The following is a 17,790-nucleotide window of genomic DNA, read 5'->3' as shown; positions in this document are numbered from 1 at the left end:
AGTGGCAGCCTGAATAGTGATAAGGGCAGGGGTCCGCTCCTGCAGTCACATAGAGTAACAGTGACAGAAATGTTGCGTTTAAAAAAATAAAATAAAAATGCATCCCGGCCGAGAATAATAAAGGATGTGGGAGAGAAAAACACTAAGATCCTCTTATACAAGGATGCTGTGTCTCTGATGTGCTTCACCATCGCCGCCACAGCAGCTGGGAAGCGTCAAGGAAATGAGAAAATTTCTATTTATGACTGCAAGCGTGTGTGTGCACGCGTGTGTGTGTGTGTGGGCAGATGTGGCCATGGAACCATATGCTGTTGCTATTTTATTCCTCCCCACATTACGCTGTTTTTGCCTGTCAAAGTGTGTAATTGTGCAGGATTTGATACAAGCTACAGTAAATTTCGTATGTTGCTAGAAATATACAGCACAGAGAGGATGCGTCCATCAATAACCGTTTTGTAAACTCACCAACATGCAATCGACCAATTTATCTATATAGTGCTTTTGAAGACACGACAGTGTTGATTAAAAATAGCTGATTTTCTCCTTGAACTGAGTGTAACTGCTACTTGTTTTTTTTTTATGAAAATAACACAAACAAGTCTATTTAATTTTAACTCATTCACTGCAGTGGACACTTAATTGCGTCATCTGAAGTCCAACTGTTTTGTGGGGCCGACGTGTATCTTTAAGTACGCTTTTCGTTGGGGAGGCGTAGAATGGGGTCTCACCCAGCTTGTTTTGGAAACTCATGGTTTGTCAACTACTGTAATGACCAACGAAACCCTGTAGATGGCGGTGTTGCATCGCTTTGGATTTGAGATAAGCACAGCTTTTAAGTAGAAGAGAAAGATTAGCGGTGAATCTCGGTTTGGCACGTCAATTATGAGGGAGAGAAATGGCAAAATGTTGAAAGTCGGACAAGTTTAGGCACCTCACACTTGAACAGAGTATGTGTTGCAATTGTGAGAAAAGATCACAAAGGATGAGCTCCATGTAAAAAAAAAAAAAAAACACTGACGTTCAACTTGAGCCAAGCAGTGAGTCAAACGTTGCTCACGGTGCGTTTGATCGTCAAATATCTGTAAACAAATTTGTATTTTGCCAGCAAAAGTTCTTTCTCAATCTTGTTTTTGTTGTTTCATATGAGTTGTCACAAAAGCAAAAAAAAGCGTTAAAGTCACTGTTCCGCTCGATACGCAAGCACGGGAAGCAGCAAGGCCAGAGCCGTGATTCAAACGGCAAATCCCAGAAACTGTGAGGCACGTGTGCTAACCGCTGTCTAGCGTGCTGCCCCCTTTCAAAACATTTTCTATCCAAATATCCTCGTGATCCGCCGCTACGATTAACGTCCCCTCAAAAAGCGCTTTGCCGTGTTGTCAGAACGTCCCACGGATCAGTCTGGGTATATGTTAATATATTTTCAATCCTGATTTGACTGGAATTTAGATTAAAGTGACCTTAATCCTTCACCTCGTTCCACCGGCAGCGAGTGAGACAAGCGAGCCAGAAGAGACCTATAGCCTCTCCACTAGCAGACTGGAGAGTCGAAGGACTCCCGTGAAGAGAATTAGTGGCTGAAATCGTCACCTCGCTTGGCTTCAGTGACCCACCAGAGGAATAATTGCCGGAAAGTGCGACTTTATTTGTTTCCATCCTGTACATTCTCTTTTCAAATCTTTCTTTCAAATGTTTCTGTTTTATCATCCCTGCATAATCCGAGATACAATAGAAGAGCCGTATCAAATATTCTGCCGAGTCGTTGTGATGATAGTGCTCTGTTTTCATCATTAATTAATATATATTATCACTAAACTTGGCCACGGCCCTAATAAGGACAGGCGACATTGGAAATTGATAAATTGATTAAATATGTTTGTATTTTGTTTTTAAATAATTTAGTACAAATATTTAAGATGATTATTTTCACTATTTTCAATTTTTTGTTTGTGTTCCTTTAAAATATTTTATTTGATTAAATGATTATTATTTATAGCAGAATGAATATTAATTTTGAATACAGTTTTAACAAACCTTCAATTTAAACATTTCATATATATTAGTGGTAAATACATTTTCTTAATTTGACTTGAAACAGTTTTACTATGTTTTTATACTTTACAATTTCATTTTTTTTAAATGTGTATGTTGTCTATATTTTTAATATTTAGTTTATGTATGTATTTCTGTATATTTATTTAATATTTATATGATAAAATATATATTTATTTCATGTATTACGTATATTAAAATTTATTAATTTAGAATGAACTTAGTAATAAAAATGTTTTAAAAGTGATTAAAAGAATTTTTTTTAATGATTGGTAGGTATTTTTTATTTTGGTGTGATGCCATCAGTTGATGACATCTTTAAAAAAAAAATATATATATATATATATATATATATATATATAACTTCTACATTTTGTTGTGTACAATTGGATTAAATCATAGTGATGCGTTTCTAATATTTTGTTCCGCCATATGATGCATTGAAGTTTTACACCTTCCAGCTACTCCAATAATGATGGTTATTATTAAATCTTCAGTCTCGTCACGACCGCAGTGCGCCTGTCGATAGCGCAAATTCAAATACTTCTGGACGAGTGCTCCCTTACGGCTCTGTCCAAAGAACAGGAGAACTAAACTGGGCTCGTGAGCCGCAAATTGTGCAAACACAGTACTTGTGAGGGAAGCACTTGTGGGCTAACACTCACTCTATTCCCTCCACCAGTCTATTTAAGTAGTCTTATCATTGTCTGGCATAACCTAATATTTGACTCTTTTAACCCTACACGTAGACCTAAAATGCACTCCAAAATGTAGCTCTGTCTCATGTACAGAGTGACAAATAGAGTAATGGATGAGTTGTGGGAGTCAGCATGTTTGGGATGTGATCCCTAAATGGAGTAGATGGGGCGTCGGGGACACTGTGCGATCGCCGTGATCTGCTTCGGCTGGTTGCCAAGGAGATCGTAAATGCACTCACAACAACAATGACAATCACCAAAGGCACCTTCGCACAAGCGTGACCTACGTTTTGAGAACAGATGTTAAGTGCACCGCAGTTGATTTCAGCTCACTGCTGAGGTATGCATTACTTCCTTAGACGGGGTACACACCAGAGGTAGCCAAATATTGTACTCAATAAGAGTACTGTTACTTTAGAATAATGACTCAAGTCAAAGTAAAAAGTAGTCCTCCAAATATTTACTTGAGTGAAAGTAAAAAAAAAAAAAAGTACTAAAGTAAAGAGTAACTGGTGACTAACTTCAGATTTCTAATCAAACAAAAAACCAGCATGAATGTCAAATAAAATAAAAATGAATAACATATGGGAGTCCACACACACCTGCCACCATTTCAATTTTGAAGTGACAAAAACCAATCACACATGCACTGGGCCCTACAGAAACATTATTTGCTTTATTCAATTAAATGACTGAATGAGCAATTAAGATTAGTTAAGATTAAGATTAAGTTTTACAGTGCTTTATGACCATAAAATAGGGCTTTTCAAACTACTCTGACAAGTGCAATTTATGCAAAATGTTACTTGAGTAAATGTACAAACATAGCGATTATTTACATCTTCAGAATCATTTTTAGTGGCCTGGGCAACGGCACAAGCTTCACGTCGCTTCCTGATTGGCTATCATTTCGTTTCACGTCACAATCCTTAGGGTCTGCGGATCAGCTGAATTAGGTGTTGATTGATACCATGTACGAATTTGCAATTCAAAATGTTGAACAGGTTTAACATTTACGATTGTCGGCCCCGACCGATTTCTGAGCAGATGAGAGAGGGAAAAAATCACTATAAACACACCCAACACTACAGGATAATCAGTCTTGATAATCTTTTAGAGGCATCTGATAGTCTGGCCTTTGCTAACTTTGACCAAAAGGGAGGTGAAATGCTCAAATTTGGCCCGATTATCTGTGCGTGCGTGTGTGTGTGTGTGTGTATACCCACTTTTAGGGAAGCATCTATCTACAATATCCTGAAGTGATATTATATCTATTCTACCAAACCAACGAGTTTGGAAGAACTTGAAGGGCGAATACGAGGATTTGTGTCTTCCATCCCGCAAGAGTTCCTTTGTGAAATCATGCTGGCGCCCATATCTAATTTTAACGAAAACTCCATGCAATATACTTTCTTCTCGTGTTCATTTCTTGTAAGAATTATAGTTCAGAAGTAAATTACAAGTACTTAAAAAGAGGGAGTTACTTTTCAATCACCCTGTACTGTATTTTGGCAAACAATGGACGTTTATTTATTCAACTGCAGATGGGATAGGCATCTAATAGCGGGAAGATATTCTAACAATTTGTTTGAATTTAGGGAAGCAAAATAAAAAGGATTATTGTCGGGAAACCGAAGCTCAACACTGAACTTAAACATAGACCCATATGAAGACACTGAAGAAACCTCTGGATTGGGGGGTTCTGTTTTATTTTTTTTCGGTTTGGTTTCGTAAGAGGATCCCGTGCGCAGTGAGCCTCAAAGCTGTGGATTTGGACCAGCGATAGCGAGGGGCTTTGACAGCGTGAGCCGCTGTTGGACGCCTCCCATCAGATCGCAGCGCAATAAGCCGCTCGGGGGGGTTGGGGGGGGGAGGCAAGTTCTTCTTGAGCCGTGTCATGTTTCCTGAAACGGGCCGTCCGTCATTTGCGCAGTGATGGAGTTTAATTGTGAGGGAGCAGAAAGAAATGTGAAGAAACCCACAGGTACTCAGCGTTGCGTACATCGAATCATTTGTTTGTTTGTCCCTTTCATCAGCTCACCAGCTCTCTTGTTTGCCGTGTGCTTTGATCTTCAAAGAAACACAAATTGCTAAAAACAACAAAGTAAAGGTTGCTTATAATGGCACATTTTGATAACTTACTTAAAAACGTGTGTTGGCTCTTATCGCTCATTAAGGACCAAGAGCGATGGCTAACTTTACTGGATTGCCTAGTTCCCACCTCAATCCAGAGATGTTAGTCAACTGTCAAGATGAAGCTGTTGCCCATTACCATGGTGACGACAAGGAATTAGCTAGCGGTTTAGGGTTCATATTATCGCTGTGGTAATACAATACAATCCCGGTATTCATGGGGGGGCGAGATGTCACAAGATGGCGGCATATCACTCCAAACAGAAAGGATCATAAAGCACCAACACCATGCATGGAGGATGTATCCAATTATGAACCCATACTACATAAAGGAGTGTTTCCAGTAATTAAATTATTCAACACAAACAAACCACCTTGACACGAGACAGAGACAAAAAAAACAATTTCGTTTAATTAAACCTTACAACGCCAAGATTCCGCCAGATGATGACAAAGCAATACAATACTTGTTTTGGCCTGAGCACAAAAACTGTGAATAGATGAGTTTCAGTGAATAAAGGAGGATAAGTTCCAAAAAAAAATCGGGGAATATGCAAATTGGCAAATGCCAAACTGTAAATATGTAGGGGTTCACTGTGTTACCTAGCAAATTAACAAACAAGCTGAGTGCCTAGCTAACAAACTTGCAAATAAACAAGCGAACTAAAACGCTAACTAGATAACAAACAAAAATCTAACACAGTAGCTAACGAACAGGCTACCTACTAAACAAAGTAGTAAAGTAAACAACGCTAGTAAACAAGCTAACTAACGACAATGATAAGTAGATAACAAGGTAACTAAAAAGCTAACTCCCTTCCTAACAAACGCTATAAAAAAGTCAATCATTTAACAAAGAAGCCGGCCATCTTTGTGTCCCGTTCAACCACTATTTCGTCTGAGCATCTTGACGCTCTTTCGTCCTCGTCGGTGAGACTCGTTTGTTTGTCTAGCCGTGGCCGGCGTAACGCCACATGGCCGCCGCGTCACCGCTATAAATAACCCGGTCTCGCGGCACTGAAGGCCGAGAGCCAGAGGGAGAGCAATCTGCCGTCTCCCGCGGGAGGTGCTCCATGGCCAAGGCGCAAACAAGAAGACCGTACGGGCCGCAAGCCATTCTCCGTGTTGGTCGTTTTCTCTTTCGGCTAATGTTGAGCTGCAGCAAGTACAGTTGAGAAACATCCAAATCCAATAGTGCATCCAAAAGTGACTTTCTCTGCGTTTCTTCTTGCTCACTTCTTTTTGTCCTGCTACATTTTTTCCTAACTTTTCACTGACTTTTTTCCTTCCTTATGCCTCACTCACTCATGCACTCACTCACTCTCGCTCTAAATTTCCTTGCTTCCTTCCTTTCCCTTCCATCCTTCACTCACATCCTCTTTTTCCCTTCTAAGTCACCAAATGTCCTTCCATTCACCTTCCTTCCTTTCTTCCTTCCTAAGTCATTCCTTTTTCACTTGTGGCTGTCCTTCCTTCCCTTCCTTCCTTCCCTTCCTTCCTTCCTTCCTAAGCCATTCCTTTGTTCTTTATGTATTGTGCCCTTCTTCCCTTCCTTCCTTGCTTCTTTTCTTTCTACTTTGCTTCCCTCTGCTTCCTTCTCTCCTGACACTTTCACTGTATAACACTGAGCATATTGCCAATGCACACCTAATTAGCTGGGCTCATTTTCCCTGTAAAGTCCAACTGTGGCCACTTTGGCATCCCCACCTTTATCCCCGTTGGCATCCTTTGAACAACGTCACTCGTCTGGCGTGTGTTTGACTTCTTATTTTCTTCTCTCTTCGCAGGCGACAGCAACCCCAAGGAGAGCAGCCCCTTTATCAACAGCAGCGATGCGGCAGCGGAGAAGAGCCAGCAGTACGACGGCAAAAACATGGCCCTGTTCGAGGTACGTACCTGCACAAAGCTCCGTTGTAATATGCCCGCGTGGCAGCGAAAAGGATCCTTCTCTCATTTTGAACAGCGGCCCTGGCTGACCGGCGATCGATGTTGGTAACGACGGTGTGAAGGCCGCTCGGGAGTGTCGGGTTAATGCGAGCTAATCTCACACAGGTGCAGGGATCAACATGAAAAGGAGGCAATTTGTTTCAAACCTCTGCACAAATATACTGAAATGGTCCCAGCCACGTGACATTTGAGTATTGCAGATACGCAGTGTCTAATGTAGGTAGCGTCTATTGACAAACTGTGATCCCAAAACACCTCAATATCATCTTACTTTCGAATAGACAGGAATCAGAGCAAAAACATATACCTGTACATGTGGTGAAGACGCAGCATTACTTCCACTAACAACCCAGGCTAAACTTAGCTCCTCCCCAACATACAAAGATCTCCGTCAAGATGTATCACGTATCATGTTGTTTTGTGCGCATCCAGGAGGAGATGGACACCAGCCCCATGGTGTCGTCTCTGCTCAGCAGCCTGGCCAACTACTCCAACCTGCCGCAAGGGAGCAAGGAGCACGAGGAGGCCGAGAACAACGAGGCCGAGTCGTCCCGCAAGAAACCCGTCAAGGTAACATCGGAACACGGCCCACACGCGTGACATTTATGTACACGTGAAGGAGCAGGCAGCAGACCTCTCTGCCAAGGCCAATCCCAAACGTGCCTATTTGACTCATGTTATAAAAAAAATGAGTTTTTACATAATCTAGTTTACCATCAACAAACAGTCCAATACACAGAATAGATAAGTTAAAAGCCAGCCAACTAGTTAACACTAGCGCTAAGAAACCAGCTAATTACCAAGCTACCTAGTTGCCTAACAAACAAGCTAAAAATAAACTATAATAAAATGCAAACTATGTAACTAACAAAAATAGAACTAGCTAACTAGCAAGGTAACAAACAAGCTAAATAACTAAAATGCTAACAAACAAAAATCTAACAAACTACCTAACTAACAAGGTAACTCACCATCTAACCAGTGACTATACCTACCTACCTTCCTACCTACATAAAATGTTCATTAGCTAGCAAACTAAATTCTCACTAGCTAGCAAACTAAATTCTAACAAAATAGCTAACTAGCAAGGTAACTAACCAGCTAATGAGGTAACTACTAATGAAGCTAACAAAAAAGCTAACAACCTGACAACTTACCAAACAAACAAGCTAACTAACAAGCTAAATACATACCTAGCGACGAAGCTGACTAAAATGCTTTCTGACTAACAAAGAAAAGAAGTAAAAAAAAAAGTAACTAGTTTTGTACTATGTTTATATCAACTGGATTAAATTAGATTGTACCATTGTGTGCATTTGTTTACGTGTATATATTGTATACACACGCTTTAGATATGCCATTGCTAATTTAGACGTGTATGAATAATGGTAATTCCACACTCAGTAATTAAGAAGGGGAGACCTTACGAAGTCATGACGAACTGATTAGTTGCACAGGTCATTAGCATTGCGCATGCTCGTTAGTTTCATCATTTCCCTTGGGGGTTTTTTCCCCCGTTATTTTGTGTTATGTCACGAAAATGGATGTAGAATCAGTTCTATATGAGTAGTATGAGTCACTTTCCTAAGCAGCTGCAGTCTGTCGCCGTTGTGGGTTCTAATTGTGTTTACACTTACTTGTAATTGTAAGGTAGGGATGTCAAAAATGCTCGGCTATCGGCTACACTGCAGTTGAAGAGCGTTCGGAAAACTGCATGGAAAAAGCAGGATTTTTGTTGATGTGTTTGGAGGTCGATAGACGTGTACCTACTGTGTATTTATTCAACTTACTTGCACGCAAAGTTGTGTTCAAGGCTATTTGTAAATTATAGGTGAAACGGGATGAAAATTTCACATCCCGATGAACATCACCACAATGATGACGATTCTGTATTATCACGATTAGTGCTTCAAAAAAAATGTTGAAATAATCACACATTTACAATCTGAAAACATTGCAAAATGTTTTATGTTCACACATGTAAGTGATATATTCATGAGTGGTGGGACTTTATTTAAACATTCATCAACTGTAATTACTGAGATGCTTTGTCATTGATTAATCGCCTCAAAAACACCAATTGATGTCTTGTAGTCTAGTGTATTTATATTATCCACACCTTCAGAATTATGGTATTTCTTATTTTAGGACAAACTTACACATAACCAGACATCAAATTTCAATAACAAGCTTAATACCGTATTGAGATTTTTAGGGGAAAAAAACTGCTTAAAGTAAATGAAATGCTCTTTCACAAAAACTGTCTGGTAAGGAGAAATAGCTTTACAGACAAAAGAACCAGCGTATCTCTCCTTGATTTGAGGTATTAATCTTGGTTTGTTTTTGCAGTGAATAGTTTTAAAGAAACTCTGTGGAGCGACCAGGGCTGAAGACAAAACAAATCTCCTAGTTTAGAAGCCGTCAATCATTTTAGTTGGCATTCTAAATCCCCGGTTTGTGTTACCGTGTCGCATCCTAAATGTCACTCACTAATGAGTCGCCGTTACATTATCCAGCAAGATTTCTGTCAGGAAGCAGTTTGCTTCTCGGCGACTTTGTTCGCTGGATACATTTTTAGCCACCGTAGCAAAGTGAGATAACAAGGCACGTAACGAAGGCCTTGGATCACTGGAGACGGAACTGGGTTTGGACGTGCTCCCGGCTTGCTCTGAAAGTGACAGCTTGACAGTTTTTCCAACGCCTTTGACCCATCCTGTCTGCCCAGGTGCTTCATCAGCGCCTTCATGATGTTCTCTTCTCTTGTCATGTCACTTCTCACGGTCTGCGACACTTTCAGTCCAGCGCCTCATCCTCACCTTGAACCCGATGACGCCTTTAGATGTTCCTGTCTGGTACACTGGCCACTTCCCACACTGTAAATCCTGATGAGTCATTTAAATAAATCGCCGTGTCCTCTGGTGTTTTTATCTGAGGCCGTTGATAAGCTTTAGGGTCTATATATGCCCTGAGATTGACTGGAAACCAATCCGGGGTATACTTCACCATGACAGTCAACTGGGATAGTCTCCAGCTCATACGCGACGTGATGAAGCGCTATAGAAAATGGATGGATGATGAGACAAACATGGAAATAATTTAAGACGAACAGGGGATCTAAAATGGAGCCCTGCGGAACTCCTTCCACACACGTCAGCGATCCTATAGGAACATGCATATTAGGTTCATTGAAGACTCTAAATTGTTCACAGCTGTGAATGTGAGTGTGAATGTTTTTTGTCTACGCAGTATGTGCCCTACGATTGACTGGCAACCAGTCCAGGATCTATCCCACTTCTTTCGCCAAAATCAGATTGGTTAATCTCAAGATCACCCTAATGAGGACAAGCACTACCAAAAACGGATGGATGGATGTAACCTGTGACTGACTGGCAACCAGTCCAGGGTGTGTCTTGCTTCTGTCACCAAAAGTCAACAGATGTAGACTTCAGTTCACTCGTGAGCCAGAACAGAATAAGTGCTACAGAAAATAGATGAGGGACAGTGCCTGCTTCAGCCTGATTCAATCTAAACCAATGGAATTCAGTTTAGTGAAAGGCAACATGTAGGACGCCGTTGGACAAATTGAATAGCTGCTTTCAATTCCACAGTAAGCCAGACTCAAAGCCCCAGGTAGTGAGAAAAGTATTCAATCAAGCTATGCCGTGTTTAAGAAACACCGTAGAGAGCTCTGCTGCATCAAGAATACTCACCCCAGTTTTATCCAGTATATTTGAGTGAAACAGCCATTTATTGTAAGGTGTCAGCTGTTCAGTGTAAATCAGGAGTGGGCAAAATATGGCCCGTAGGCCATTTACGCCCACTGCATTTTAATCCCGCCCACAGAGAATTTACATTATCAAGAATCATGTAATTTGTTGTGTTAATTTAGCTGTTTTTTTTTTCCTGAAAACTTGATCACTAAAATTTATGTATTTGTTTTTTATTCATTTATTCCACGAAATAATTGGTTGATTCATGTATTTTATATAATATGATAAATTATGGCGAGACAGTGGGTGACTGTTAGCACATCAGGCTCACAGTTCTGAAGACCCGGGTTCAAATCCGGCCTGGCCTGTGTGGAGTTTGCATGTTCTCCCCGTGCCTGCGTGGGTTTTCTCCGGGTACTCCGGTTTCCTTCCACACCCCAACACGTGAAACACGTGCAGAAATTGGCCTGGCATCGTCTTGCTGAAATAAGCAGGGACGTCCCAGAAAAAGACGTTGCTTAGATGTCAGCATATATTGCTCCGAAACACCCCCATGCCATCACAGATGCTGGATTTTGAACTTTGCGCTGATAACAATCCGGATGGTCCTTTTCCAGTGTCCATGATTTCCAAAAACAATTGGAAATGTTGACTCAATGTGTATTCTGTTTATATTTTCTGTTTTACACAACGTTCCAACTTCATTGGACTTGAATCCTGCCACTAGAAGCTGGGGCACCTATTTTTGGGTTTCTGCTTGGGTCCATAAAGCCTAGGTGCAGGTTTAATCTCCATCCTGTCACCCAAACCTCGTCAAACCATTAATTAGCATTCATGGTGTACTTTTGCGGCTTCGCCGATCAGTGGGCCGTTCCGCTGCCAATCTCTCCATCACCACGAGAGGCTTTTCATTAAGGTGGCATATAGCGCTTTCTCTCTCTCTCTTTCTCTCACTTGCTCACTGTCTCGCTCGCTCTCTTGTTCGCTGTCCTCGGCCGATCACCTTCCCTCTCCATTTCCCACTCGGCTCTCCGCTCTCCATCTCCCTCATCATCAGTCGTCCCCCCCCCCCCGCCCCCCCCCAAGCAAGCAGGGGAGAGGGAGATGGCTTTTCTTTGTGTCGCAGTGTGAAAGGCAAGATTAGCAGATCGCTTGTTGTGTGACATGAGGGAGGCGTCTGGAGGTCGGGCAAGTTCATGTCCAAACTGGCCTGTGATTTGAGGCTTATTTTTGGAGCCTACGTTTTGGACTAGAAATGCACCAAAGCATCTCCGAGACATACTAAAATCAATACTTCCAATTGACAGCATTCAACTCATTAATTTACGTTTACCGTATACTTCGTGGGTCACTGATGGTGTAGTGGCAGCGTAGGTTCAGTTCCCACTCAGTGATGGTGTGAATGTAAGTGCGAAATTGTTTTCCGTGTCTATATGTGCCCTGCGACTGACTGGCGACCAGTTCAGGGTGCAGTCCGCCTGTCGCCCGAAGTCAGCTGGGATAGGCTCCAGCGACCTGCGACCCTACCAGGATAAGCGGTGCTGAAAATGGATGTATACTTCTTAAAATGTCTAAACTCTGTCATTTTTTTTTTTTGATGCAGCTGCCAGTGAAATATTTGTGCAAAAAAAGTTGCACATTCAGCTCTGTTGGCACACAAATTACATTTTTTTTTTTTAATGTAGACTATATATTCGGTATAATTATGAGTAAAATAAACTAATTATTACGCATATAATATTTTAATCATTGTTATATTCCATAATCATTATAAATTAAATAAAAAGTGTATGCTGAATAGAACTGTACTTTTTATAACTGGTAATACAAGAATATCATACATAAAAATGTTTACTACATTATTATATTGTTTAGATTCTGTGAAAATATTTTTGGGTAACTGCTTTTAAATGAATATAACAAAATAGAACAGTATTGTTGTAAAAAAATATATTTAATAACTATTCATACAATTCAAATGATATTTTATAGTATATGTATATTTTTATTTGTATACAATTGCATATTGTTTTTTCATATGTAAAATAATCGCATTTTTAATATATATATTATATTTTCATATTCTGTTATTGATAATATTATGAAAGATATTTTATTCATATTCCCATTTCAATTTGTATTTATTTTATGAACCTCCAGTAATTAATCATCTATTGCCCCTTAGGTGGAGAATATAACATATTGCTAAACTTGCATTTCTGGTAATCATTGTCTTTGATACATCTGTTGTTTGGATGTCATTATTGACTGTACCTAATGATATGTCCAGTGAGTGTATGCTACAGCAGCTAAATCCCCTCACACATTATCATAAGGCTCAAAGATATCTCAGCCTTAAAACATTATATTTGCGCCATAATGTCCAATTGTAGAAATAATCTTCTAGTCCAGCGCTCGGACGTCATTCCATAAACTCTCCGCCCCGTCTTTTTAGAGCCTTCATGTTCCCCAACGTTAACGTCGTTTCCCTTCGCTGTGTTTTATTGTCGTGCTCTAACCCCCCCACCCCTGCATAAAAACGAACACACACACACACACACATCCACCGCCGCCCCTCCTGCTCATTAGTCCGAAGTGTCAGATCAGTATTCCCATCAGCAGCCTTTCACGAGCGTCTATCTTGATTAATGTCACTTCCTGTTACGCGCGGTGTTCGAGTGGCGTTTGCAGCTAAACTGACATTTCACAGCGCGCATATTGTCCTCTCGAAGAGCCTCGTGGGATTATTCTTTCGTATGCAGACAAGTTCATCCGAATACCTGTTTTAGCATTGATTGTCCTCTGTTTACGACGGTACCCTCATACAGCAATCCCCCGCATATTCCTGGTTCGCTATTCACACATTTTTTTTCCCCTGTGGAACCTGTCCCCAGCTATTTGCTGAAGAACTCACCTACGGGTGTTTTTTTGTGCGCCAAAGTCCTGCCTAAATAGGAATTGGTGTCAAGGAAGTATGTTGAAGTGATACATCTCGACTGAGAGACAAGCTTTGTATGTTGGGAGCTGAGTTTAACCTGGGTCGTGAGCGTAAGTTATGGAGGGAGAGTTTTAATGTGCATGTACGTACGCACTTCTTGTAAATTTCTTTGAAATCAAATCATCTGTAATTCATTTATTTTGAGATCATAGTTTGTGGTATATTTATGGTTAAAACTGTAAATGTAAATTATAAACAGCTGTACGACATTTTGAGGTTACGAACGGCACGCAGTGAACTCGTCTGTACAGCGACGTAAGAATACGGTACAAGAAGGCACTCAATTAAATTTAATTGTTTCATTTATGGCCTAGAAGAGTTTTTACATACAAATATTTACCGTAACTCTAACTTTACTACTGTAATAGAGCAGGTTAGTGGTTCCGACTTTCGTACGAATTTGTATTGTCAACAAAAGAACGGACGGAACTCCATCGTAGACTGACGACCCTGGACTCCATTCATCATTTCGTCTGCCGTGTGGCAAATTTTGGTCCTTGCCAGAAAGTAGGTCTCTCTTTAAGAGCCACAAGTGTTACTCTGCATTTCACCGAGCTCTTATATCACAAAAACTAACCAAAAAATAAAAAGAGTGTTTCAGTTATCATGAAACATGCAGAGAGCTGAGCCTTTTAACACAGATTTAAAATCTTCTCAATCATAAATTGTTTATATGCCCTGCTCCCCATTTTGCAAGTCTTCTTCTTTGGCCTACATGTTCACCTTACTTGTCGGAGAAATAATGCATGGCTCTCAACTTGCGAGCATTGACTACAGCTTAAGAAACTCGCACATAAGCTTCAAACTACAGTGTTCCCTGCATAGTCGCGATTTAACACCTATTTGGGGTGAGGTGAGGAGCTTCATTTAGTCAGGCCATAGCCCCGTATTATAGAATAGAAGTGCTTTGCTGCCATCTTGGAGCAATTTCTAAACCTTTTTGGCGTAGGCGTCAATTACTTGCGGAGTTTGGCTATTCAGAGCAGAGCTAACACGGTAGAGCTTATCCCCCGCTAACACGGTACACAAGGTACAAGAAATCCGTTTCAATGAGTAAACAATGCTTGCCCCTGAAAAGTTGTGATTGGTTGATCACATGAACAGCAGTTTTATTAGAATTCCATTCCACTTTGTGCGTTAGTTTCATCCTGGAAAGCAGAACAAATGTTATTTTGGCAGGCGAGAAACAACTAAAGGACACGCCTCAGTTTATGGTGACGTTAACTCAAATTTGTACGTTGGAACTTAATTATTATTATTGAATTTGTTTCTGCATGCACAAAAAATGAGCAGTTTTGCACTGTTCCCAATGTAAACCAACCCGTCACCCCATTTTCGGTGTGCCGTTACGCCTCTTCAATCATTTCAATCTTGGGATGAGACCCGGGACAATTGCTGGTCTGGCGTCCATTTTATATGTTGCAGTCTGTGTGAGGGGTGATAATTTTGACAAAGACAACACGGGTATTCATGAGGTTGCCGTCATCGTTTCGGCGAGCGTTCATCGCTTACTTTCATAAACACCTCATTGTCGATGCGTATCAGCAAACGTTTATCTGCATATTTCAGTTATTTCATTCCAAAAATATCTTTTTGCCAGATGAACGCAGTATTTGCTCGGCTCTCTCCTTGCGGGGTCACAGCTGACCTGAATTTGTGAATTTGTGAAGGCAAACGATTCAGTGCAGCTGAGTGCACTGTAACAGGTTCGCTCGGAATCCATACATTTTGAAAACTATTTGTCTTCAAACCTGAAAATATTCTATTCGACGTAGTGGTGAGCCACAAGCACCGCAAAGGACGTTCAGCTCCGGCTCACAATGGGGGTGTTGATAGATGATGGGATGGGGGGTGTTCTGAGGTTGGCTGACCTCTCCTCTCGCCATCTCTTTAATAATTCAGCACAGCTGAGCAGGAACACATTTGCTCTATCGACTCCCGTTTGTCCAGCCGAGCGTGGCGGCAGCGGCGGCGTTACAAGCTCGCCCTCGGCCTCCCTCCCCGCCTCCCTTCCATTTAATACTTTCGTCATTTAACTGCATCCTCCTCCCTCGCCCAAATTGGAAATCCAACGTGAATGTGCCGCAACGGTGCTATTTCCCCATATCCATGAGATCCAAGCAGTCACCTCCGGTAGATTCCAGCCAGGCAGACTCTCATAAGAAGGCATTAAGGTAATGGCACTCATTCCATCAGCCTCCAGCGGGTTACTCCAGATCCTGACCTTCCAGAAAGTCTCCTTATCCATCACCCATGGACGTAAATAGTTGCCCCATTTTCGGTCTCCATTTCCTCTTACCCCTGAGGCGCACAGAGGATATGGAGTTCACCACAATCTGTTTATTGGAGCAAGCTCGTCAACAGTGCTCGTTGGTCTGAGCAGTTAGGTAGAGATTTCCACGGGCAAATAGGAAACAAACTGTTGGCTTGCAGTGTGACACAAAAAAAATAAAAACTATTATGAGACATCTATGTTTATGAGAGGTGATAAACCAGACGGAAAAAAACAACATATTTCACTGTGCTCTGGCACCTCTCTGGTTTGGGTTAAACTGGACACACACATGAGATGTTAAGAGTGGGTACGTGTTGATCCCGGTTCACGAAAAACAGCTGTGGTTGAAAGAAGAATTACGGAATGTTTTTAATAGTGGATCGTTTCTTTGCAAAACCAACAGCAGTCTGAGAATTATTCAGGAGTTAGACTAGATACTTTAGTTCGTGCCTGCATCTTACTTTAAAAGTCATTCCGGACAAATTGTATACTTGCAACGTCGCGGGATGTCCTTTTTCCGAAACGGAGCTCGTTAAAGGTATGCTTGAACGGGTTTGAAAAGGAACAAGATGAAAGCCTCGACCTCAAGTCTATCGGACACCACTGGGATGAACGAGAATTAATGTTCTTCTGGATGAATGGACAAAAAGTCCTAAATCTAAATGCTTCCCGGAGGAGAGGAAGATGTTATAGCTGCAAAACGAGGAAGAACTCCGACGTGTTTAAGGTCACAAAAGCCTCGTTTCCACGTACAGTTTAGTTCAGTTCGCCACAGTTTGCATCAGGTCAACCCTGGACAGACTTCCATTTCCAGCACTGACTGACGACTTTCTTCCATGCTACAAAAAGAACAACCGTGCTTTCCGTAACTAAATCATCTTCATACATGACAACGCACCATCTCATGCTGCAAGCAAGACCTCTGCATCATTGGCTGCTATGGTCATAACAGACGACCAATACACACACGAAATTTCGCCAAACTGAACCATAGCGCTTGATGTACATGAGGCTAAAGTGTTTTATTTTGTGTTACTTTATTTACTTGCGAGTGCAGTCTAGTGAGAGGCTAGTGGCAAGCGGCAGAGTGTGAGGAAGCAGAATTTAGTTTATCAAAGGGTGCGCATCTAACCCACCTGAGCCATCCGTAACTGCGGCCCGACTACGCACCCCCCCCCCCCCCGCCCCCATCTTCAGTGGGCAGCTGTTGCCTCCCAGCTTGCTCGGCGGTGCCCTGCTGGCCTACCTGTGGCTGTGCAGCAGCCTGCCCTCCCAACGCTCACGGTGGCTAGCTCCCACGGGAAATCATGGCTGCTGCTGGCGCCCGGCCCGCTTAGCAAACCTATTTTGTGTGTGTTCATGTGTCTGTGTGTGTGAACAGGACTCCAATCCGCCGTCCGCAAATGAAACACCAATTGAAAGAAAATAGAAAAGCAGCACTTTTGATAAGCATGTGAGTGCGTGTCCCTCCCTCCCAATAGGCTCATTGATTCAATGCATACACAAGTATTCGATTTGTTAGCAGCTACTTCTCCATTTAGTCGAGCCATTTCAATCATGCACTCATTCGCCAAATCCGTTTGTGAATGTGTAAGCAGGTTGCTGTTCTCAGACTTTACATTTACTTTACATATTTGCACATCTTTTGCAACACTGAGGCTTTCTATGGGAAAATCACTCAAATGTGATGAAGCTGCTGGTCATTGGGGAGGGCTATGCACGTGCCCATTTTTAACATCAAAAAGTGGGAGACACCATGCAGGATGAGGAAATAATCTGCAAGGGTGTGCTGACACACTGAAACCACATGTCTGTCGTAGTACCAAGTTTGAACTGTGAGAGGCAGCATGGTACCACATGGGCATCCAGACTGCTGAAAAATACAAAGATGAAGAAAGAATAGAAAATGAAGGACAGAGTTGAAAATGTTTTCTCTTGAGGTGTTTTAAACATCAATACAGTCCACAAAGAAAATGGTTA

The 17,790-nt window shown here is 41.5% G+C and overlaps 1 protein-coding gene across 5 annotated transcripts in view; it reads left to right on the top strand.

Annotated features, from left to right (window-relative positions):
- The window catches only part of slc12a5a (solute carrier family 12 member 5a), a 142,080-nt gene that overhangs the window by 88,606 nt on the left and 35,684 nt on the right, over nucleotides 1-17,790 (top strand). For all 5 annotated transcript variants that reach the window (XM_061786409.1, XM_061786411.1, XM_061786410.1 and 2 more), the window contains 2 exons: nucleotides 6,668-6,768; nucleotides 7,260-7,397. In XM_061786409.1, the coding sequence (XP_061642393.1) occupies nucleotides 6,668-6,768; nucleotides 7,260-7,397 (239 nt within the window). The remainder of the gene's footprint in view (nucleotides 1-6,667; nucleotides 6,769-7,259; nucleotides 7,398-17,790) is intronic.

This window comes from Phyllopteryx taeniolatus, chromosome 9 (assembly GCF_024500385.1).
Source record: "Phyllopteryx taeniolatus isolate TA_2022b chromosome 9, UOR_Ptae_1.2, whole genome shotgun sequence".
NCBI classification, from domain to species: Eukaryota; Metazoa; Chordata; class Actinopteri; order Syngnathiformes; family Syngnathidae; genus Phyllopteryx; species Phyllopteryx taeniolatus.
Note: the sequence above shows the minus strand (reverse complement) of the source record. Positions and strands in the feature narration are given on the sequence as shown.